Source organism: Neofelis nebulosa, chromosome 7 (genome assembly GCF_028018385.1).
Source record: "Neofelis nebulosa isolate mNeoNeb1 chromosome 7, mNeoNeb1.pri, whole genome shotgun sequence".
Lineage (NCBI taxonomy): Eukaryota > Metazoa > Chordata > Mammalia > Carnivora > Felidae > Neofelis > Neofelis nebulosa.
Window position 1 is genome coordinate 109350288 of NC_080788.1, and position 25367 is coordinate 109375654.

Consider the following 25367-nt stretch of genomic DNA (forward strand, 5'->3'; position numbering starts at 1 on the left):
CAAGCCTGGTGCAGGACACATACAGGTAAGGAGACAATTACTCTCCAGGGTAGTAAGTGCTATGATAGAAACTCCAGTTATCTCTTCCACATACTCAGCTGTTTTTTGGATATCCTCATTTAGATGTTCCTCAGAATAAACAGGCATCTCTGAGCATTTAAAACAGAGACAGTTCAGAGCACTTGGCTGGCTCAGTCAGTTAGGCATCCAACTTTGGTGCAGTTTCTCATGGTTTGTGAGTTTGAGACCCCCATCGCACTCTCTGCTGTCAGCACAGAGCCTGCTTCAGATCCTCTGTCTCCCTCTCTCTCTGCTCCTCCCCCACTCACAAGTGCATGCTGTCTTCCTCAAAAATAAAAAAATAAAATAAACATTTTTTTAAAGTCTGTTTCAGGGGCACCTGGGTGGCTCAGTCGTTTAAGTGTCTGACTTCAGCTCCGGTCATGATCTCACAAATAGTGAGTTTGAGCCCTGCATAGGGCTCTGTGCTGATGACTCCGAGCCTGGAGCCTGCTACAGATTCTGTGTCTCCCTCTCTCTCTGCCCCTCCTCCACTCGTGCTCTGTGCATGTCTCTCTGTCAGAAATAAATAAACAATAAAAATATTTTTTCTAAAAATCTGTTTCAAAAAATTAAGTTAAATTAAATTAAATTAAATTAAATTAAATTAAAATAAAAGAGAGACAGTTTAATGCTGTGCAGGGGAGAGAAGAGGGGAGAGCCTGAACAGGAGACTCTGAGGAAACCCTGCATCTGGCAACTCTAGGAAGCTAGTGCCACCCTTAAAGTGGAGGGACGGAGAGGGTGATTGAGTCACTAGAACAAAGGATGTGGGTTATTGGAGGAGAACGAGCTGGGCCACAGAGCAGACGCAATTGCTGCTGGAGACACTGCCAGAGGTAGAAAGGGAAGAGGAACAATATCTTGGCTTTTCCCCTCCTTTTGTTCTCTAATCCCTTGCCAGCGCTTCCCATTGCCCAAACCAAGCTACCAGCCAGCTAACACGGGAGCCTGGGAGTCTTAACCAGCAAGTCAGCTCCTGTTGATACACAACAGAGCAGGGAAGAGCAAGGAAAATGATATGCGGGCAAATGCCCAGTACCAATACACGCCTCACACTCAACTCAAAGTGTTCAAAACTGAACTTTTCATTTCCCTCACAGCTGAACCCAACCCCCCAAAACCTCTCCATCCTCCTTTGCCCCTTAATGATTGCTGCCAACAACCGTCCAGTCCAAAAATTTGGGTATCATCCTTCATTCCTTTCTCATCCTCATCCTGCCAATCAGTCACCAATGCCATTGGCTCTGTCTCCTTCATCTGTCAAAACAATCATTCTTCTCCATCCCAACTGCTCATCCTCTTTTCAGACTACCATCATCGCTGACATCAGTGACCACACCAGCCTCCCAACTGATCTCCTGCTGTTAGACCTGCCTCTTGCTCTCCTTCCAATTCATTTTACCCAAAGTAATCTTTATAAAGCACAAATCTGATACATCAACCTCTTGCTTACGCCTTTCTTCCTTCTGTAGAGTACCGATGGGGTGTCCTCAGAATAAAGTCCAAATTCGTTTTCATATGAGGTCCTTCTAATCTGGCCCCTTCTTCAGCCTCATTTGTTCATTCATTGATTGTGTGCATTCAATCACTAAGTGTTCATTCATCAAGTGCCTGCTTTTTCTGTTGGGCACTGGGCCTAGCACTGAAGACACTCCTACTCTGAATGAGCCAGGCTCTTACTAACCAGCACCTGGAACCATGTTCCCTCTCTCCTTTCTCTTCCCCAGCTGCTCCCTGCTTCACCCATTCCCATGTCCTAACTTATTCCTATTCTTCCTTCATATCTTAGGAGAGTCTTCCTCCAAATAGCTGTCCCTCATTCCTCAAGTCTGGACCTGTGTCCCTTCTGAGTATCCCCAGAGCACCTTGTGTATATTCATTCATGAGCTAACCACACTTTATCACAATTGTCCCCTTACTGTACTAAATCTCAACTAATGTGTAAATTCCTTGAAAGCAGGAGCGCTATTGTATTCACCATTGTATTCCCATCACCTCACACAATGCTCAGCCCATTGAAGAACTTCAAATCTTTATTAAATAATTCAATCAAGTAACTAATAAGGAAGGTGCCATAAAGGGGCATCTGACCCAGACCTAGGAGTGGTAGAATGTTGGGAAGGAAAGGCTGGGCAAGTTTACCCAGAAAAGATAGCATCTAAACTCTATTTTGAAGGACAGGTTGGAAAGTTTGTTGGCAGTTGGAAAAACAAGAATTAGGTTAATAAACAAAAGAAAGCATACCCGTGAGAAAAGTTAGCATGGTGTGAACACAGGAACTTTAGGTAGCTTCCTTCAAATAGCCTGGTTCATAGAGTCAGAGGAAAGACAATGAAAGACGAGGTTAACTAGGGATAAGAAGGGCCTTGCTCAAGAGTTAAGAGCTTAAACTGAAAATTTTTAAAGATGTTAAATGAGGAATTGAGAGGACCACACTTATACTTACAAATACCACTGGCAACTGTGCAGTGAGTGAATTAGAGACAAGCAAGGCTGGCAGGAGGAAGAGCAGTTAGACATGAAATAATTAGGACCTGAACATGAGCAGAGTGGAGAGATACTAGAGAAACAGAATTGACAAGACTTGGTGACTAATTGACAGGACTTGGTGACAAGAAAAAAGACAGAGTGAATCTAGAATTATGAGTTCAATTCTATCATTTTGGGTTGGAGGTGTCTCTTGTCCATCAAGGTAGAAATTTGTATTTGGACTACATAGGTCTGAACTTAGAAAGGTCTAAGCTGGGATGGGCATTTCTGTGGGAGTAAGAAAGGAACGGACATATGGATGTTCACTGCACAATATTTCTGGTTTTTCTTCAACTTGAAAATTTTCATAATAAAATGTTGAGGAGAAAAAGTGAAAACAGGCTGAATAAAGCAAAAGGAAAATAGAACAGAATTGCATAAAATAAAATAAATAAAATAAAAGTAAAGTAAAGTAAAAAAATTTTAATGCAATTTAAGAGGTAGATAGAAAACCAGCAAGGGGTGGAATTCTAGAAATCAAGGGAAGTGTTTCAAAAAGAAGGAAGTAATTAACAGTGTCCATTTCTGCAGATCAGTAAAGTGAGGTAAGAAACTCTGACTCACTTATTGAACTAAGCAGTGGAAAACCTAGGTAAATGCCATTTTGTGGAGTGTTGGGAGTAGAAGACAGGGAGGATAAACAGTGATCAGGAAGTGAACAATGGAGACAATGAGTGCAGACTACTCTTTTAAGGGAAAGCAATATCAGATGACAGCTATAGGGGACTATTGAAAGAGTCTCTTTCTAGATGGGAGGCATGTGAGCCTGTCTGTACCCTGAGGGAAAAGAGTCAGGGTAGAGGTTGAAGATAGAGGTGAGAGAGGAGATAAACGGTGTTTCCAGATCCCTGAAGAAAGGGCAGGTGATGAAATCCAAACACAGGAGCAGAGATTAGCTGCTGGGAGCAGGAGAGATAGCTCTTCCTAGAGACAAAGAGTTAAGGATGGGAATAGATGCAGGCAAATTTGTTCAGGGACACACGAAGCAGAGCAAATGCTTGTCCACCCACCTCTAGTTTCTTTGTGAAATGTTGGCCAGGACACTTGCTGATAGGGATGAGGAGGAGACAATCCAAACAGCAAGGTTATAGAATGGATCTATCTGTTTAATAGTTTTCATGTATACTGTGCACTTTTTCCAATTTTCATGGAATTAGAGAACTGTGGGGTAGAATGCAAATACTCCACCAAACTATCCATAACATGATATAATCTTTAAGCTTTCCATTGCCTGAGAGTAATTTTTAATTATCAGTCATATTTACAGTACAATCTGCTTGAAGAAGTGCCAGTGGATAGAAATAATCTCCCTATGCCTCACAATGCTCATCTGTAAACCAAAGCATTTGAATCACAACCAGATGGGTCTTAATTCTTACGGTTAGTGTATGTGAAGGGCCTTGAGTGCGCCCTATGCAATGTGTGATACTTTGATGTCCAAGCAATGTTTTCGACAATGTTTTCTTAAGAGGTATTTAAAAAATTTCTTGGATTCACACAGCTTTTATTTAGCATGCTATAAAACTCCCCTGGGCTAAGAATCCACTGCAGTGCATGTGGTAATCTCTCTTCTAGACAACGCAAAATATAAATTGAAGTCAGATTGGTTTTAGGTCAACCTCTTCCATAAATTCATTTCTTTATTACAGATAGCTAGGAGGTAGAAAGTTGCAAATGTATTTTATAAGAATGAATGATAAAGCTGTAAGCCTTAAACTTCAAAGTAGCAGAGGGGTGCCTGTGTGGCTCAGTCAGTTGAGCATCTGACTTGTGATTTCTGCTCAGGTCATGATCCCAGGGTCATGGGATTGAACCCCACATCAGGCTCAGTGCTGAGTGTGGAAGTCTGCTTAAGATTTTCTCTCCCTCTACCCCTCTACCCCACTCACGTTCTCTTTCTAAAAAGAAAAAAATAATTTTTTAAAAAAAATTAGAAAGGGCGCCTGAGTGGCTCAGTCAGTTAAGCATTCGACTCTTGATTTTGGCTCAGGTCATGATCTCACGGTTCATGAGTTGGAGCCCTGCATCAGGCTCTCTGCTGTCAGTAACAGAGCCTGCTTCAGATCCTCTGTCCCTTTGTCTCTCTGCCCCTCCCCAGCTCATGCTCTCTCTCTCTCAAAAATAAATAAACATTTAAAAAAATAGCAGGAGTGTTAAGGGTAAGACATTGTCCTCTTAATGATTAGGGTCAATTACCCTTTCTGGGTAGTGATTCCTTTCTTGCCTCTGTCTTGGCACATGGAGCCCAAAGTAACCAGGTGCGAGCTGAAGCTTCAAATGCAATGGGATTCTTAGTATGTCCTCTGATAACAGGGCCTCTAGACCTACAATGCCCAAAGCAGGGATGAGAAGTACACATTTCTCAAATGTGTCACTGGGAGTGATGATGAAAAAGGATAGCCCCATTCCATTCCTTGTGTTCCAAACTTTTGTATTTTACCTATCAGGGATACAGAAATACCACACAATGTTTGTCATTGAGGATTTATACAGCATCCTGGAAGATGGTGCCAACCTCACAAGGTATCCTCTTCAGAATGGAGCCTCAGATTCATCTTTCAGAAGCTGTTTCACCGCTCTACTGGACTGATGGCTTCTGGGGGATACAGCATGAGATAGGAACAATGGACCATTGTTCATTCCATGGAATGGACCATTCCATTCCATGGCCAATGGACCAGTGGCCATGTGCCACTGCTGCACCTCTTTGTTGTAAAGTTAGTCCCTACAGGAGTCTGAAAGAATCCAGCTCATAATGGGCTGCATGAGCTGGAAGACTACTTGATGTCTCATGTTATATGCTCTCTCTCTACCATGACCCAATAGTCCACTGAGTACTGTTTTGAATGGTTTATAGCTTTTGCGGTAGAAAGCATGGCCTTGTGCCAGAATCCCAAAGGTGTACATTATGGTTTTCCTTTGAAACTTTCCATGAACTGCAAATGATGTCTTTTCCCACCACAGATATTTCTAATACACACATTTTTAAATGAGGGTGATAGCACCCACAAGAAGGCAAAAAATGATTCTTGGGTAGTAAAAAAAAATACAAAACTCTGAGATATTACAATGGTTTGTGGTTATTCAAAACTCAACTCTACCTGACAAAATCATATTCCTTAATATTTCATTTCTCTTACTGGATTTTCTTGGGCATTACATGAGCAGCATTGACATTGATTTAATAGAAAATACACAAAACATATATAAGATGAGTGCTACAAAACTATGATGAATAATGGCTGTGATTGGCAGATTTTCTCTTGATGGATTGCTCTATCTTGCAATGATACAGTGAGAGTGGGCTGTGTGTATGTGTGTGTGTGTCTATTAGATGCTATTTACTACCTTGTAGATGTTGTCCATGTTGGATCCTCAGTGCTGTTGTGCATGACTGGGACTTAATAAGTAAAAACAGTTTCTATTTTATAATTTAATTCTACAAAAGTCTTTCAACCCATCATTAATTATGTCAAGTATTTAGAAGATGTTGACAATATCTCACTGAGTATCAGCCTATAGTTTTACTGAAAGCCCATTCAACTCAAGACAGTCCATGTGTCATAGCAATAGTTCTTTTTCCCCTGACCTTATGAAATTACTTGATCACTTGAAAAGGAAACATCCTGATAAAGTAGGCAAATGTATGTAATATATCAAGTCTTTAAAACAGAATTTTAAGCTATCTAACACTGCTACTTCCTTAGTTAAGAACACATGAATGAATGACAATGGAGTGACTGGGCCTTAGAAAATTGCAGAAATCATTACAAAACCTGGTAGTGCTCATACAGTTGCTAAGAGTATTGTGTGAGTGTAGAGACTACAGCTTCAATAGTGATGTAGCAAAATTCAATATTTTAAAAGAACTGCCATTAAGCAGTGATTAGATTCATAGATGTTATCTATGAGTTGAGAAGCAACTAATCAGCACGTTAAAAACAAGAAAAATTTCTATGCAGAAAGATGAAATACAGTTACTGACAATAAGTCCTTCTAATGGCAACTATTGTTATCTCTGGGGTGATTATAAATTATTAGGAGGGATGTTTATAAATTCTTTAGAAACTATACTATCTATTTTTGCTGTTGTAGAATTTTGGCTCAATGAAACACAAGTACCATTGGAGAGTTAAGTGCCCCATGGTGCTTCTGGTGGAGCAAATTAAACGGCTGAAAGACATAAAGACATATAGCCCACCTAAAGGAAATATGTCCTGAAGTTCTCTCAGTAAACTGCATTGTGCATTGACAACAGCTGATCGCAACAAATGTTAGTCCAGTCCTTTATCTCACTATTGCAATTAAAACCATCAGTAAAATAAAGTCACATAGAAAATATGATTACCTTTCCATAAAACTTAATGTTGGTAAGGAATAGTATGTGAGGCTTCTTCTGCAAAAAAAAAAAAAAAAGTCAGATGGCTTCCTGAAGGAAACTAACAAGATTTGTAAGCCTTTTGGATATAATCCATTTTTCAGAAAATAAAGAAGACAGATTTAGCAAAGGAGATCAGCAAACACACACACACACACACACACACACACACACACACACAAAGCTTATGTAATATGGTTTGAATTTTTCAGAAAACTTGATAAAGTAACATTTCAACTTCAGATGAAATTATATATTATACAAATATGCAAATTTAGCAACACTCACTGAAAATCTGGAAATATTTTCAATCAATTGAATGAGAAAATGATGTAATAGAATGCAGGACTTAACTGAAATCAATGCATTAGTCACTGAGAATACAGTTAAGAATTTTTGAGAGAGTTTAAGAAGTCAAACTTCCAGCCAGATAGCAAGCTACAGCAGCATGGCTTAAAAAGAGCCAAATCCAGAAAAAAAAAAATTCATTGCCATAACACTGCATGACACTTTGTTAGCAGATGTTCCCACCTGTTCAGGTAAGTACTCCAATTCCCCCAAAGTGTTTTCGGAGAGCCCCAGAGGAGTATCTCACATACCTTCACTGATCAGTGCTGGTCCTTCACTTCCTTACTATAGCTGGCCTCTGTAGTGCCAGGGCTCTGCTTTGGTAAGTGCCAGCTGGGGATCTGCTTAAATGCTGTTACTTGCTTCTGCCATGTTGACGTTCTATGCCAGGTACATACCCTTGCCAATCACTCCAGCTACCAGTGCGCTCAACTCTTGCTGTATATAATGATACGGCAGCAGTGAACTGCAAAATGAGGAGGGAGACTTTTCTCCCCTCTGTGTTATACTGTTGGAGGGTTTTGTAATAGCACTCCAACTGGTCTTAAGGGTTAACTTACTTCAAGTTTATGCACTCCTTGCTTGCTGACCTGAACCCCATAATTTATAATGGAACTAACCCACTTCCCTAAGATCCTGCAGACCGCTAGCCTTGAGAAAGGAAGGTCTGGACTTTTGGGAAGATAAGGCCTGACCACACTCGAAAACAGCCACCACTGACCATGATATCCTCAATAAGAGACACCTGGGAGCCTTGATTCCTGGGTACATGGGGAGGAGTGTGGATGGCCTTGTCAGGGCCTGGCTTGTTGGGCTGCAAGGGTATCCTTTACTGAGAGACACCTGGGAGCCTTGATTACGGGCAGAGAGGAGGACTCTGGACACCTTGCAAGGACAAATGATTTACTGCTGAGCACCGGCTTCTCCTGTATGTAGTCCATTCACCATTTCCTGTGCCTTCTTCTTTAAAAACATTTGGCTCACCTCTATGGGGAGGATGGTCTTTGGAACATTAGTCTTCCACCTTCCCAGGTTGCCGACCTCTTGAATAAAGTAACCTTTCTTTTCCAACCAATACTTGTCTCTCGAGTATTGGCTCTCCAGAGGACAGGAGCCAAACCTGAATTCGGAACCAGTCCTCTGTCCAGTAACAATCTCACAGCAACATTCTCAAACTCTAATATGTAAAAATAAAAATTAAAGTAAATAAATACAAAATAAAAAACACCACCAACAACAAAACAAAACTGCCTCCTTCAATCACTAGATCACTTAGATTATGTTGCTAAATCCAGTCTACAACAGACTTTCTATAGGATAAGTTGTCTTTGAGATTTAGTTGTCCTTTTGCTGTAATTTGCTTCCATTGAATTCTTCACAATTTACAGGTGCCTATGTATGCCTGAAATCAATAATTGCCATGATCCCAATTATTTTCCTAAAGGCTTATCACCATCTGTATAAATCGAATAAAATGGAATAGATGCAGGTAGATGCAGGTAGACAGGAAGTTGCCTGTCTCTGCCGATAGCTGGATTAGGACTCAGTTTTAGTCAACCTAGGATGTCCTAATTCATTCTCAAAGAAAATGTAAGGGATTTTACTGTGAAACTTAAAAAACACATATTTTTAGAAGGAAAAAACCCTAAAGCTCAGAATCTGGAAATCGGGTTTCTTTTTTTTTTTTTTTTTAATGGTTATTTATTTTCGAGAGAGACAGAGACAGAATGTGAGTGGGTCAGGGCAGAGAGAGAGGGAGGCACAGAATCTGAAGCAGGCTCCAGGCTCCGAGCTGTAAGCGCAGAGCCTGACACGGGGCTTGAACTCACAAGCTGTGAGATCATGACCTGAGCCTAAGTCAGACACTCAACCAACTGAGCGCCCCTGGAAATGGGTTTCTAATCTTATCTCTGTGTCTAGTTTTCTGTGTGAGCTCATGCCTTGAACCTATTTCTTACCACACTGTATTAAATAGTTACACAAGATGGCTTTGATTGTCAAGCAGGGTGATAGATGTCAAAGTGTTTGGAAAATATTAACTGTACTGTTCAAATGTGAAGGATTCTCATTTTTATAATATTTACTTCAAACTTTACCTTTTGAATTTAATTGTCCACCTACTAAGTTATGACATTAACTCTGTGTTTCTCAGTCTTATACCTTTAAAGGCTGTATGAGATAAATTACTTTAAGGGAGCTTTGTCATAAAACTTTAGAGTTAGTAGGGGCTCTGGGGATTACATAGCTCAAATCTCTCATATTTCAGATAAGGGAACTGAGTCACAAAGAAGGATAGATTATCTTGGTTGTGGATGGTGTAAAAGGTCAGGAACACAGGATCCTGATTGATACATAGTACTGTCATGTCATAGAAGCGTGCCCTCAAGTACATTATTTCTTTTCAGAGATTATTCAGTATGAACAGTTGTCCAACATGCCTATTCACCAGGCCTCCAGATAAGCTATGTGATATTCATTCACACCATTCCTTATTCCCAGAGCTTTTAAACACTAGTGCTCATAGAGCCCAGTTTTTAAGAGACCAACAAAATGGTATTTATTGAGTTCCTTTTCTGTACCAGGCACTATCTGAGTCACTGAAGATCAGCATAACAAGATAGACAAACCACTGCTATAGCAGAGCTTATATCCTACTGAAATACTGACATAAAAAGTAATATATATGTTAAAAGGAATCCGTTGTCTTAAGCTTATAGGACACACAGTGAATGCTCCCCTTGGCAGTGTATTTCTTTAGTTGGAAGTCTCTATTGGAACATTTTTCTCCATATTGTACTAATATTCAAGTTTCAGTCTTCCTAGAAATAGTTTCCAAGTCCTTTAACCATTTAAGAATATATCTATGGGGGGCACCTGGGTGGCTCATTTGGTTTCGTGTCTGACTCTTGATTTCAGCTCAGGTCATGATGTTGCAGTTTGTGAGATGGAGTCTGAATCAGGCTCTGTGCTGACAGCACAGAGCCTGCTTAGGATTCTCTCTCTCCCTGCCTCTCCCCTCTGTGTGTGTGTGCTCCCTCTCTCTTGCTTTCAAAATAAATACATAAACTTATAATAAGAAAAGAGAATATATCTATGGAGGCCCACATGCAATTATGAGAACCACCTGTATGTTTCAGGCATCTGCCTCGTACGCAATGACACTCATAATTTGCTAATACCTACCTTTGGTGGCATTCATTTCCTAAACAGAGCAGCCCTTAGTTGAGTAGGAATGAGAAAAGAGCCATCTTTTTTTTTTCAACGTTTTTTATTTATTTTTGGGACAGAGAGAGACAGAGCATGAACGGGGGAGGGGCAGAGAGAGAGGGAGACACAGAATCGGAAACAGGCTCCAGGCTCCGAGCCATCAGCCCAGAGCCTGACGCGGGGCTCGAACTCACGGACGGCGAGATCGTGACCTGGCTGAAGTCGGACGCTTAGAAAAGAGCCATCTTTTAACCTCTGTGTCTGGTCATTTCATTTTCCCTTCACACTTTGGAGCAGAGGCAATTCATTCAGCTATTTTACCCTCCTGAATTTTTCTCCTTTATGCCAGCTGACAATCAGCTGCTATATATATTCTTCTGGTTGGAGTAGTGAGAACAGGGCATGTAAAGCTCTGAAAAATGGAACTGGAGCCAGGATCCAATGAGCCATAGACACAGCCACAATGAAAGACAACAAAGGACTAGGATATAGACAGCATTCAAGTGTTCAACCAATTGATAGTTGAAATGTATCCTAGTGAGGATAATACTGAAGAAAGGTCAGAAATTAGACAAGAGGCACAGTGAACAGGTGGTCAGCCTCTTTGTAAGAGTATCATTTCTAATCTATTTTACTGAGGGTAATTTACATACAAGAAAATAAACCACTTTATGTGAGTTTGATGTGTTTTGAGATATGGACATACTTGCATATCCACCACCATATCAATACGATAAGGTCTTAGGATGGACTCCTTTTTCCCTCCACGTAATCTTCTCAGCTATTTCTTCTTGCAGATTCTAGGATTGCTAAGCTCTGGGATTTGTCTTTGCTCCAACAGAAAGTATCAATGAAGTACCAGCAGCAATAACACCTTGAGATAAATTCTTGTCCCCAAACCTAGTTGCCACAGATCTTGTTAATGGGATCTGGAAAAGGCTTGGTAAATGTTTGTGCAGCAAGCATCAGAGATGTTCTGCTGCGTGGGCACGTGGGGAATATGGAGGAAACAGTTTATAAATCCAGATGCTTCTCTGTCCAAATACAAAAGGTTTTAACAGCTCATTAAGTTGTTTCCTTCTGTCCCTTACAATCCTAGAAAAGTAGACACGAAGTGGGGAGTGGAGGTGAGGGTCAGGACTAGAAGTATTAGTTGAAGTAATGCTAGACAATGTCTGCAATTCCCAAGATCCACCCCAAATGTTGATGCATAGTGCATGTTTAATATCATGTGTCCTGATAATAAGATAATGCTGGGAAGCTTTGGCTTACTTCGTATTGCCATGTAATGTACACTCACACAGGAGTGTAGCTAACCTGTCTTTGCAAGTCCAGGTATAAAATTAATCAACTTCTTGTGACTGCCTCTGGTTCTTCACAGGCAAGTCTTGACACACTTAACCAAAGGAATCTTTGTAAGTTTTCCAATATAAGAGCCAACTAGCTAATGTTTCTGCATTACCCACAAAAAATCAAAGGGAAAATATTATCCACCCCAAATTTGGAAAGTATGAGTTGCCAGTGGCTTAGTGCACATGGAAAGAAAACCAAGCTAGGATAAATATTAAGCAATGTAAGATTCTTGTTTTCTTTCTGCTATAATTTTTCCATCACAGTTTTTCACTTAAAAATGGTTATTTTAAAATACCTAGATAATAGAAAGATAAACTTGTAGTAGAAATTAACATCTAGAAGAAAAGTACCTTTTAAATGCCATGGTCACTGGTACTTTGAGTGTTCTGGGTAGTGTTTTCTTCCTAATAGAAACTGCAGTTGATTTGGAGAGGATGAGTATATCACACAAACAGTTTCTAAAAGTTAAGCACTCTGTCCTAAGATTTATTCTGGGGTTCTCTCACCTACCCTCTATCATCTGACTACCTGTATTATAATTTGAAAAAGTTTTTTTCTGTGAGCATTGAAACAAAGTTGGATAGAGATGCACAGAGATTCTGGAAGGCTACAGGCTTGCAAAAGGTTATGGTTTGACAGGGTTTTGGCAGAACCTCAGCAGAGAGTATATAGAACTTGAAGATGTTTCTCCTCTAGAAATACGTGAGCCAATCTAAATTTTTACCCCGAAGTATAATTATTTAATATTAATTCATATCACAATCAGAAATGCTCAAAATCTAATAAATGCATTCCTAAAACTCTTACTATAGAATTATTAGATTCACAGTGTCCTTTTCACTCATCACTTTCATAAAAAATCAGATGAAGCTCACCTGGTTTCAAATGGATCTGAAGTCATTAGTTGTTTACAATCAAGAGGTTTTGTGTCCTTGCAGCTAAAAAGATGATGTATGATACACAAATTCAGAGTAGTTGCTCTAAAGATGGTAAGGATAAAAGAAAGAAAAAATAATTTTTAACTAGTTAGAATGGTCAAAATAGGTAACATACAGGCATTTTTTCCATATATAACTCATTTAAGGTTGATAGCTTTCATAAACAGATAAGGAAATTGACATGGTGAAGTTTTTCCAAAGCAAACTATAATATAAAAATTTGTCTTGCTAGCTGTCAAATGTCTCTTTGTTAACCTGCCTAGAGAAATCCAATTTTATTTGAGGTCAAAATTAAAAGATACTTGTTCATAGATATTAAAATTACGTTAATTTTGGGGCGCCTGGGTGGCGCAGTCGGTTAAGCGTCCGACTTCAGCCAGGTCACGATCTCGCGGTCCGTGAGTTCGAGCCCCGCGTCAGGCTCTGGGCTGATGGCTCAGAGCCTGGAGCCTGTTTCCGATTCTGTGTCTCCCTCTCTCTCTGCCCCTCCCCCGTTCATGCTCTGTCTCTGTCTGTCCCAAAAATAAATAAAAAACGTTGAAAAAAAAATTTTAAATTACGTTAATTTTATTTTAAAATTCTTGCCAAGTTGTTGTCTTTGTCATCATCCATCGGTTTACTGTAAATACTGAAAATATTAGATGTATGTGAACTGATGAGAGATAATCTCCAAATGATATTGTTACGTGAAATAGATTTAGTAGGTAGTCAAAGTAAATACTAATCTATCATCTGTACAGAAAGGAAAGGACACAAAACAGATCTTTTGATATGCTAATATCTCTGGACAGACACACAAATACTGGTAACAATGGGTTCCTCTACAGAGAAGGAGGAGAGGGAGGTCAGGAGAACTTTTTGTATTTGCTCATTTGTTGAATTTGAATTTTTTCTAGCCAAAAGCACAACATACCCTACAATCACACGCATAGTTATATTACTCAACTTTTCCTCATTCTAAAATTGATGCTGTAGGAAGATGATGAACTATGTTTTTGTCCTCCTCACCCTACCTTCCACAGCTTCGAGCATTTTCTGACACACAGGTATCACAGTTTAAGTGCCATAAAGGAGTGGCATGGTCTATAATCCTGGTTCCACTAATTCCTAGCTTTGTGATTTTTGTATTTTTACCTCTTTGACCATTAACTCACTGATCCATGACATGATCATCACAATTTCTACCTCGCAGGGATGTAATCGTGCTTAAATGAGTGTATCTAGAAATGCTTAGCCCACCACCCTCCAAAAAAACGCAAAAAATAAAAAAATAAAAATGCTTAGCCCAGTGATTAGAATATGACAGGTGCTTAAGAGATGGTTGTTCTTATGTGCTGGGCACCATCCCAGGTTCTAGGGCTGCCAATATAAAGGATTCCTGTTCATAAGGAGCTCATGCTGTATAATGGCACATAAACCTGCAGATTAAAGAAAAAATATGTCTGGCCCAAAATAGAATGGCTCAGTTGGTTAAGCATCCGACTTTGACTCAGGTCATGATCTTGCAGTTCGTGAGTTCAAGCCCCGCACCAGGCTCACTGCTGTCAGCCTGTCAGCGCAGACCCTGCTTCAGATCCTCTGTCCCCCTCTCTCTGCCCCTCCCCAACTTGTGCTCTGCCCAAAATGAATAAATGTTTAAAAACATGATACAATTGTATACTCTAAGTATGTGACATATTGGTGTGGTCTGGGATGGGGATAGAAAAGAAGCAAGGCAGATTCTTAATAAATACCTTTTTTTGAGTTATTAATGTACCAACTTCCGTACAGGTGAAAAAAATATGTGGAAATACTATAGCATTTGGATCGGGAGGTAGTATTACCATTATTTTTCAAAGATAAGACTCTATTCTCCTTTTTCTTTTATATCTTTAGTTTCTAGAAATAAAAACTTTTATAGAGCTGTGGCTTTTCAGAATCTTTTTGCTTACTTCAATGCTGGAAAAATATCCAAATTTCACTTTTCTGTTTAGTCAAAGGGATGTTTTATCAAGGTTGATTCTTACAAATTTAAGCCTTTTGCTTTATTCAGGAAGATAAGAAAACTTGACTTTGGAAGGATATTCCTTTTTTTCTCTTATAATTAATAGACTATTTCTTAGTTTTAGGTTTACAGAAAAATTAAACAGAAAGTACAGAGAGTTCCCATGCATTCCTTCTTCCTCCCCCTATAAACACACCATTCCCTTATTATTGACATCTTGTATTGGTATGGCTCATTTGTTACAACTGATGAAGCAATATTGATACGTTACTATTAAACAAAGCCCATAGTTTACATTAGGGTTCACACTTTGTGCTATAGAGTTCTATGGGTTTTGCCTAATGTATAATATCATGTATACGTCATTAGGGTATCATACAGAATAGTTTCACTGCCTTAAAAATTCCCTGTGCTCCACCTATGCATCCCTCCCCTCTTCCCTCTAATTCCTGGCAACCACTGATCTTTTTACAGTCTCCGTAGTTTTGCCTTTTCCAGAACGTCAATAGTTAGAATTATATGCTATGAAGCCCTTTCAACTTGGCTTCTTTCACTTGGCAATATGCATTTAAAGTTTTCTTAAATATGCATTTGATGTCTTTTGGTGACTTGATAGCTCATTTCCTTTTAGCCCTGAATAAGATTCCGTTGTTTGGATGTATCACAGTTTATCCACTTACCTAGTAGTGAGTTTTAGTTGCTTCCACTTCTTGGCAATTATGGATGAAGTTGCTATAAACATTCATGTGTAGGTTTTAGTGTGAATGTAAGTTTTCACCTCATTTAGTAAATATCTAGGAGCATCACTGCTAGATTGTTTAGCATTGTAATCAACTGAGAAATCATACTCCAGAGTGGCTGTGCCATTTTGCATTCCTACCAGCAATGAATGAGAGTTCTATTGCTCCACATCCCTGCCAACACTGGTGTCAGTGCTTTGGATTTTAGCCATTTAAAATGTGCAGTGGTATCTCATATTTAAATCTGCAATTCCACGGTCGCCTTGCTGGCTCCATGGGAAGAGCACTTGACTCTTGGCCTCAGTGTCATGAGTTTGAGCCCCAAATTGGGTGGAGAGATTACTTAAATAAATAAATAAACAAACAAACAAATAAACAAACAAATATTTTTAGGGTGTTGGTTAGGCATCTGACTCTTGGTTTTGGCTCAGGTCATGATCTCATAGTTTGTGGGTTCGAGCCCCACATTAGGCTCTGCACTCACAGTGCAGGGCCTGCTTGGGATTCTCTCTGTCCTCTGTCTCTGCCCTCCCCCACTCATGTTCTGTCTCTCTCAAAATAAATAAAACTTAAGAAGAAATAAATATTTTTAAAAAATAAAATAACTTTGCAATTCCCTAATGACATACGATGTTGAGCATCTTCTCATATGGTTGTTTGCCATCTGTATATCTTCTCTGGTGAAGCATCTGTTCAGGTTTTGGTACATTTTTAAATTGGATTATCTATTTTTGACTTACTGTCAACAATTATTGTTCAGTTTTAAGAGTTCTTTGTATATTTTATATGCAAGTCCTCTAACAGATATGTGTTTTGTAAGTATTTTCTCCCAGTATGTGGCTTGTCTTTTCATTCTCCTAGTAGTGCCTTTTGCAAAGTAAAAGTTTTTAACTTACTAGACCCCAATTATTATAGAAATAATAATCTATATTTTTTCTTTGTCTCTGAAAACTTAACATTTTCTTTCATGGATAATGCTTTTGGTGTTGAAGCCAAGGCCACCTAGCTATTTCTCCTATGTTATCATCAAAAAAATTTACTGTTTTACATTGTACATTTAGGTCTAAGATCCATTTTGATTTAATTTTTGTGAAAAGTATGATGAGGTCAGAGTTTAAATTCATTTTTTTAAAATGTGGATGTCCAATTATTCTAGCACCATTTGTTGAAATGATTTTTTTCTCTATTGGATTGCCTTCTTTGCTCCTTTGTCAGAGATCACTTGGCTATTTTTGTGTGAGTTTATTTCAGAGCTCTTTATTCTGTTCCATTGTTCTATTTACCTATTCTTTTGCCAATACCACACTGTCTTGATTATTGCAGCTGTATACTAAATCTTGAAGTTCTTTGTTCTTCTTCAATACTGTGTTTAGTATTCTGATCTTTTGCTTCTCCATATAACTTTAGAATCAGTTTGTTGACAATGACAAGTAACCTCCCAGGGCTTTAGATTGCATTGAGTCTATAGATCAGTTGAGGCAAGAATTGACATCTTAACAATATTGAGTTTTCCTGTCCATGAACATGAAATCTCTGTTTATTTAGATCTTTGTTGTTGTTGTTGTTGTTTTCCTGAGAGTTTTTATAGTTTTCCCCACATAGGTCTTGTGCATTTTAGGTTAGATTTATACCTAAGTTCCTTCCTTCCTTCCTTCCTTCCTTCCTTCCTTCCTTCCTTCCTTCCTTCCTTTCTTCCTTTCTTTCTTCCTTCCTTCCTTCCTTCTTTCCCTTTCTTTTTTCGGTGCTAATATAAATGGCATTGTGTTCCCTCCTCCAGCTCTACTGAGGTATAATTAATATATAACACTGTGTACGTTTAAGGTGTACAATGTGGTGATTTGATACATGTATATGTTGCAAAGTGCTTACCACAATAAGATCAGTTAACACTCCTTTACCTCACATAATTGCTATTTTGTTGTTCTTGTTATGGTGAGAACATTTAAACTCTACTCTCATAACAATTTCCAAGTATACAATACAGTATTGTTAACTATAGTTAGTGGTGCTGTGTTTTTAATTCAAATTCCAATTGCTCATTTCTGTATATAGAAAAGCAATAGACTTTTCTATATTAATCTGGTATCCTGCAATCTCACTATAATTGTTTATTCATTCCCGAAGTTTTTGTTTGTTTTGTTTTCAGTTTTGTTTTGTTGAACCTTTAGAATTCTATTTGTTGCCCTTGTCCTTCATTTCTTTTTTGTCTTCCACTCCTTTTCTGCCTCTTTGGTTTGAAAAAGAAGCACTCCTGGGGCACCTGGGTGGCTCGGTTGGTTGAGCATCCAGCTCTTGATTTCGACTTGGGTCATGATCTCACGGTTTGTGAGTTTGGGCCCCACGTAGGGCTTTGCACTGACAGCTTGGTTCTTGCTTGGGATTCTCTCCCTCCATTTCTCTCTCTGTCCCTCCCCCACTTGCTCTCTCTCTCTATCTAAAAATAAATAAATAAACATTTTTTAAAAAAGAAACATTCCCTCTGATTTACTCTATATGATTACATTTTCTCTCCTCTCTTAGCATATCAATTATACTTAAAAAAAAAAAAATTAGGCCCAGGGAAGGGGTGGGGACAGGGGTGGGATAAAAAAAAAGAAAAAATCAGTGGTTACCCTACAGTTTGCAATGTACATTTATGACTAATCCAAGTCCACTTTCAGATAACATTATACTGCTTCATCAGAAATGCAAATACCTTATGAGAATTTTCCCAGTTCCTCCCTTCTGTCCATTTTAACACTGCTGCCATTCATTTCACTTATCCAAAGGTATAATCATTGAATACATTTTTACTATTATTTTTCTGAACAAACTGTTATTTGCTAGAACTAAGAAAAATTAAAAAATTTACATTTATTTTTTCTGTAACACTCTTTTTATGTAGATTTGAGTTTCTAATCTATATTATTTTCTTTGTCTCTGAAAACTTAACATTTCTTGCAAGGCAGGTCTACTGACAAAATTTTTTTTCAATTTTATTTCTCCTTCACTTTTTTAATTAAAAAACTTTTAATGTTTATTTATTTTGAGAGAGAGAGAGAGAGTGCAAGGAGGGGGGTGCAGAGAAAAAGAGGGAGAGAGAGAATTCCAAGCAGAACACATGCTGTCAGTGCAGAGCCCCATGTGGGGCTTGATCTCATGAACTGTGAGATCAGGACCTGAGCCAAAATCAAAAGTCAGACACTCAACAGTCAACTGACTGAGCTACCCAGGTGCCCCTCTCCTCCACTATTGAAGGATGATTTCACTGGGAACATTATTCTAGGATGGTGTGTTTTCTTCCTTCAGCACTTTAAATATTTCACTCCACAGGCATCTGGTGGCTCTGTTGGTTAAGCATGACTCTTGATTTTGGCCCAGATCATGATCTCACAGTTGTGAGATGGAGCCTCATGTTGGGTTCTGTGCTGGGTGTTAAGCCTGTTTGAGATTCTCCCTCTCCCTCTGCCCCTCTCCTCCACACCCCTCCTCACTTTCGTGTATTCATGAGTTCTCTCTCTCTCTCTCTCAAAAAAAAAAAAAAAAATCACTCCTCTGTCTTGCTTGGAAGATCTCTGAAGTCCAATGTAATTCTCCCTTCCTCCTCTATATGTAAGGTATTTCCACCCCATCTCCTACCTAGCTTCTTTTTTTTTTTTTAATTTTTTTTTTTAACGTTTATTTATTTTTGAGACAGAGAGAGACAGAGCATGAACAGGGGAGGGTCAGAGAGAGAGGGAGACACAGAATCTGAAACGGGCTCCAGGCTCTGAGCGGTCAGCACAGAGCCCAATGCGGGGCTCGAACTCATGGAACGCGAAATCGTGACCTGAGCCGAAGTCAGCCGCCCAACTGACTGAACCACCCAGGCGCCCCAACCTAGCTTCTTTAAACACTTTGTCTTTGGTTCTCTGCAGTTTGAATATGCTATGTCTAAGTGTAGATTTTTTAGTATTTATCCTGCTTGGCATTCTCTGAGCTTCCTGGATTTGTGATTTACTGTCTGTCATTAACTCTGGAAATTTTTCAGTCATTATTTCTTCAAATATTTCTCGTGTTTTTCTTTCTTCCCCTTCTGACATTCCCATTAAACTTTTTCTCATTGTTCCACAGTTCTTGGATAATTTGTTCCATCTTTTTCATTAATGTATTTTCTTTGCATTTCAGTTTCGGAAGCTTGCACTGACATACTTTCAAACTTTCATTCTTTCCTTAGCTGTGTCCAGTCTACTGATGGGCCCATCAAAAGCATTATTTCCATCACATTGTTTTTCATTTCTAGCATTTTCTTTTTCATATCTTTGCTTATATCACCATCTGCTCTTGCATGTTGTTCACTTTTTCCATTACAACCCTTAGCATATTGATCATAGTTATTTTAAATTCCTGGTCTGATAATTCCAAAATCTTGGGCATATTGGAGTCTTATTCTGGTGTCTGGTTTATCGCTTCAGATTGTGGGCTGTTGTTGTTTTTTTTTTTTTTTTTTTACCTTTTAATATGTTTTGCAAATGTTGTTGTTGTTGAAAGCCAGGTAGATAGAACTTTACTATGAAGTTTTATGTTTCTCTGGCTAAGAGTTAGGCTGTGTTATTGTTTGTTGTAGCTGTGGTGTCTGAAGCTAAAATTGCCTCTAGTGTCCTTATTTTTGTTTCTCTTGTTGTCTTTGGATGTCCCTAGTGACTCTTTAAATAAGGTCTGAGGCTTGTTGTTCTTTTAGCTGCAGTTCCCTACTATTACACAGAAGCCCTACTGATGTGGTAGCATGGTCAGGTGTGGGAGGAAGGAAAGCATTCTATAGTACTCTGATTAGTTCTCAGTCTTTTAGTGAGTCTGAGTTGAGTATTTCCCTTCCTCCATGTTGAAGGCTAGCTAGGGCTGGAGCTGGGTGTTTTCCCTCCACAAGGTCAGTTGAGCTCTGGCAAAATAGTTTCCTTTGAGGGCAGATCTTGTTAAAAAGAACAGAGTGCTCTGGGAGTATTTTTAAGGGTTACTTTCCCCCACGGAAAGCAAGAGGAGAGTTTTCTCACACCATCACAGTGAGAATTTGTTAGGGCTCCTGAACATAAAACTCAGAAAAGTTGTGGCACCCCTCTAAGGCTAAGCCTCAGAGTTTTATTTTTTTATTTTATTTTATTTTTTTTCAGTATATGAAATTTATTGTCAAATTGGTTTCCATACAACACCCAGTGCTCATCCTAAAAGGTGCCCTCCTCAATACCCATCACCCACCCTCCCCTCCCTCTCTCCCACCCCCCATCAACCCTCAGTTTGTTCTCAGTTTTTAAGAGTCTCTTATGCTTTGTGAGCCTCAGAGTTTTAAATGCTAAAGCTGGTCCCCATAGAGCCCCCAGCAATCCACAATTATAATTAAATTAAAGTATTCCTACTGATATTTGCTCCAACTGTCATGTTGGCTTCAGCTGCTGGCTTCGGCTCCTGGTAAACTGTGATCTTCTGGTAAGCTGTGATTCTCCATATCCATCTGTCTGTCTCTTCAGTTTTCAGGACAACAGTTTGCCCAGTGACCTCAATTCTCTGATGGATCTAAAAAGAGTTGTTGGTTTTCAGTTTGTTCAGCTTTATTTTCTTATTGTGAGGATGGAAGCTTCCAAGCTTTTTACATATTGGACCAGAAACTAAAAACCCTTCAGCATTTTTCTGTAAAATTATGCTTAAAGTCCGTATCATAATTAAAAAGTGCTAGTGGCAAATTTTCAGGCTATTCTTATTTTCCATAAACTCAAACAATGTATTTATTTTCTGTTTTGATCCTTGAAAGAAAAAGACGAAAGATCTGTAATGTCTGTTACCTTCTAGGCACTTTCCTTCCAGATGATCTGCTTTTCTTTCTTCCTTCCTTTTTTTTTTTTTTTTTTTTTTTTTTGTTATTGTTCCTAGAATAGGTCAAAGGTGCAGGAGGAACTAAGGGTAATAATAAGCCAAGAATCACTTACGACAAGTTCTTCCCATATAGTTTGATACATTCTAAACTATCTGAATCTGACGTTTCACTCGTTAATAGTTTCAATGCTCTATTTAGTAGCGATCCAAATTTCAAGTTTTACCTTGCCTGGTCCTCAATCACTGCCTAACTTCCTGCTTCCTACTAATATGGGTTAAGGGTCAATCAAGTCATTTGCAAGTCACCTGTCAGTCTACTTAGAAAGTTCCTCAGAGTGTTTTACATTTAAATCTGCTTACACAAATTAGAAAGTGAATAAATAAGACTGCTCATTAAGGTTTATTTAAATTGTAATAAAACATATTTACTAATAGGTGGCTGTAAAGAGGATAACTTAAAATTTTATCCTATAGAAACCCTCGCTTTTTCAAATTGTTACTTAAATAGGAGTGATTGGATTATGGAATACTACTTGGCTCATTGGTAATAACGTGAAAACAAATCGGTTGAATATTACTGCTTTCAATGCTCATACATGGTACGTGTGTGTATAAGCATATATACATACATACTTTTCACACATCCATAAAATACCATATTCTACACATTTTTGGAAAGGAAAATTGAACTTTGGGGCAAATTTAATGAAGGCTGAAAATGTCTTTTGCTGATTGAATTATCCTTCTGCTTTTAACATTTGAAATGCTCAGTTTTTAATAAATGGCTTAATTTGCTATTACAAAGTGCTCATTTTTAAAAAATGCAACAGACATTATACACTTTGGCTATAATCACAGGCTAGAGAAAATTTCTTAACAGTATAATGAGAAAGGAACTGATTGAGGGTCTCTGCCACCATGCTTATATACAAGGATGGGAACACCATGGGCAGTTCCAAAGTTTAAAAGAAAGAATATTTGTGGATTATATTAACATAATAGGCAGTCTTGGATAGTTAAAACTAGCTGAACTGTGACAGAAGCCCAAGTAATTACTACCAGCAGAAGCACAAATTTGGGGGCAAAAATAATAAGAATAATTTTTAAAAGCCCACCAACAATACTCATATTAACATTTATTGATTGCTTACTGTGTTCCAGCAACTATTCTAAGTGCTTTAAATGTATTATCTCAATTATGCCATAATTCTGTGACATAGACATAAATGAGTAAACTGAGGCACTGAGAGATTAAATAACTTGTTAGTGTCAGAGTCTGTCTTCAAACTCACTCCTGACTGGTATCAGTATGTTTAACATTGAGTTTTCAGCATGTCAAATTAAAAGGTTTGTGTTTTATAGAGCTATTCTTTTCACAACTAAGAAAGAAAATATGAGTAAATATTTTTGGTCCTTTCTTCTTTTCAGGCCTTTCCAATGGTATTTTTCAAGAAGACATATCATTCAGCAATGTAGAACTAAAACTTAAAAAAAAAAACAACATTAAGATCAGTCTTTATATCTTAATGGGTCTAGTGAATCGGTTTTTAACAGAGTTTAATGCTATGTTAGATGGACTATTGTTTTTACACAACAATATAACTGAATCCAATATAGATATACACATTAATATACCACTCTAAGCTAGATTGTAACAATATAATATGGCAAATATGAGAAGTAAAATAATCCAGCATCAAGTGGAGATAAAAGCGCAATGATTTTTTGTTGAACTCAAAATACATTTTTCTTTCGTTTAAAAGATTTACAGGTTTGAAATATATTTTTTCAAAGGCAAAAACTGATTTTTATTCAGTAGCTTGCAAAGTCATGTTAGCAAACAGATAATACTGGCCGCCACCATGTCGAGTTAACTCCGGTTCAGCAGTCCGCTGCCCAAGTCTGGGCAGGGGGTTAGAAGAATCCTTCCTCTTTCCAGTCTATACAGTGAATTAAAGGTGGTGAGTCTCAAACTAAGGGTCATCTTCCATTTTTCCCAGTCCATCTAAGATTATTGTGGGCTTTTTTACAAACAACAAGAAAGTCTACCTAAAGCCATTTTCCTTCCATAGCCCTGAAATTCTGGTTTACGCTTTTATTAAAGCCACTGACACCTATTTGTCAGTGTTTCAGATTTTAAGATTTCCCTGCTACCTTAACTACTTCCCTTGAGAAGTTTACAGCATGAGGAGTTTGTTTGCTTTATATTTTTATTTGCATTTACTCAGTAATCAAACTTCTTCATAGAAAAACTTAGTGGACAGGGAGAGTACCCTTGCGTTCCATGGCAAAAAGGGCGCTCGGTGACAGGGCCCCCGTGGTTGGACAACCTGGCAAGAAAAACCCCATTGTAACATATAAGCAAAGGGTCGAAAGAGAGCTGCCACGACGTGAAAAGTCTGCTTTGTTGAACTGGGGCTCAGCAGAGCTGTCAGCAACCTTGCACAGCACAGCCACAGAGGAGAAAGGAAGCGCAAGACTTGCTGCACCGGGAGCAGGAAATGCGATGCAGGCTTGAGACCCAAATCCCTTCTCAGCAGCGCCTCCCAAAGCCAGCCACTGCTTTCCCTAGGAGAAGGCAAAGCGTCCCCAGACCCAGGTTGGCCGCACCCCAGCTCCTTTCTCTTTCCTCCGCAGCTGCACACAGACGAGCACGTGAGCCCGGCAGCGCTTCCCAGCTGTGCCTCAGCTGACCGCTTCCTGATTGGCTAAGACAGACGTGGGCTGGGGTGGGACTGGCCGCCGGCGTCGCTCGCCATTGGCTCTCAGGGAACCCGCCTCCCCCTCAGGTGAGGCGGGCTTGCGTGAGCGCGAGCCGGGCTCCGCGGGCGGGCGCGCCCCCGACACTCTCCTCCCCCCCCCCCCCCCCGCCCCATCCCGCGCGCCCCCGAGCGCGCCTCCGCCCTTGCCCGCCCCCTGCCGCTGCCTCAGCTCCTCAGTGCACAGAGACGCCTCGTCTGAGGGGACGCGAGGATCGGCCTCGCCGCCGCTTCGTCCGGTGCTCGGGGCCCTGACAAGCTGCCTGAGGGGAGGCTCTTCTGAGCCGGACCTGGACCCTTAGGATTGCCGCCTGCTGCTCCTGCCTCCAGGTTTACGAGTGGGTTCCCGCCTTGCACCTCCCACCTCTGGACGTGCCTCCCCTTCTCTCCTCGCGTGTGGAGGGAGCCAGCGCTTAGGCCGGAGCGAGCCTGGGGGCGGCCGGCCGTGAAGGCTTCGCGGGGACCGATTCGCCATGGAGGGCGCCGGCGGCGCGAACGACAAGAAAAAGTAAGCCCCTTTCCTCCGTCTGTCGCGTTCTCCGCCGGCGCCCCCCGTCCGCCCGCCGCCACGGGCTCGGGGGCCAGCCTCAGCGCTCCGGAGGGGGCCGCCTTTTTGTTTCTGCCTCTTCTCCCCTCCCCTCTCTCCCCCCAGCCTCGCCGGCCGGGCTCCCCCGCTGCCCACGTCGCCATCTTGTCGTGGGGGGTGGGAGACGCCTCGAAAGTGCTTTCAGGGGCCGGGGGCTGAGCCCCGCTGGCCCTCCCCTCCCGGCCGCCGGGGCCTCGCGCCGCCCTCCTGCTAGCCTTGAAAATCACCCGGCCTGCCCTATACCCCCATCCGGGTGGACTTTCCCTGGCCCGAAAACCCCGGGAAGAGAGACGAGCCGCAGCTCGGTCGCCGCCGTTTGCACCCGAGCTTCCGCTCCTTCCCGCCCCCATTCTCTCCAGTTCCATTGAACACTCGGCCCTGGGGCGGACCCTGCGCGCTGGTCCTGGCTTCCCAGTGGGCTCGGGGCCCTGGGTTTCCCACCCAGGGGCTCGCGTGGTCAGATGAGACCTTACGGTGCGGTTGTCTAGTCGCGGCGGGTGTCTTTGCCTTTGTGCATTAGGGATTTGTCGCGACGGCCTGAAGATGCTAACTTTAGTTTGCACGTGCAGGTTTTGTTTTGTTTTAATCGCCTTGAAAAACTTGCCTAGATTGAGGAGTCGGAGTAACGGGAATTTGGCGAAGTAGCAGCATTTTAAAGA

General features: G+C 40.3%; 1 protein-coding gene across 1 annotated transcript in view; it reads left to right on the top strand.

Moving 5' to 3' along the window:
* The first annotated feature begins 24257 nt into the window (after nucleotides 1-24257).
* HIF1A (hypoxia inducible factor 1 subunit alpha) overlaps nucleotides 24258-25367 on the top strand; it is a 42109-nt gene continuing 40999 nt past the window's right edge. The window contains exon 1 of the mRNA XM_058739251.1: nucleotides 24258-24630. Coding sequence (XP_058595234.1) covers nucleotides 24596-24630 — 35 coding nt within the window. The 5' untranslated portion in view covers nucleotides 24258-24595. The remainder of the gene's footprint in view (nucleotides 24631-25367) is intronic.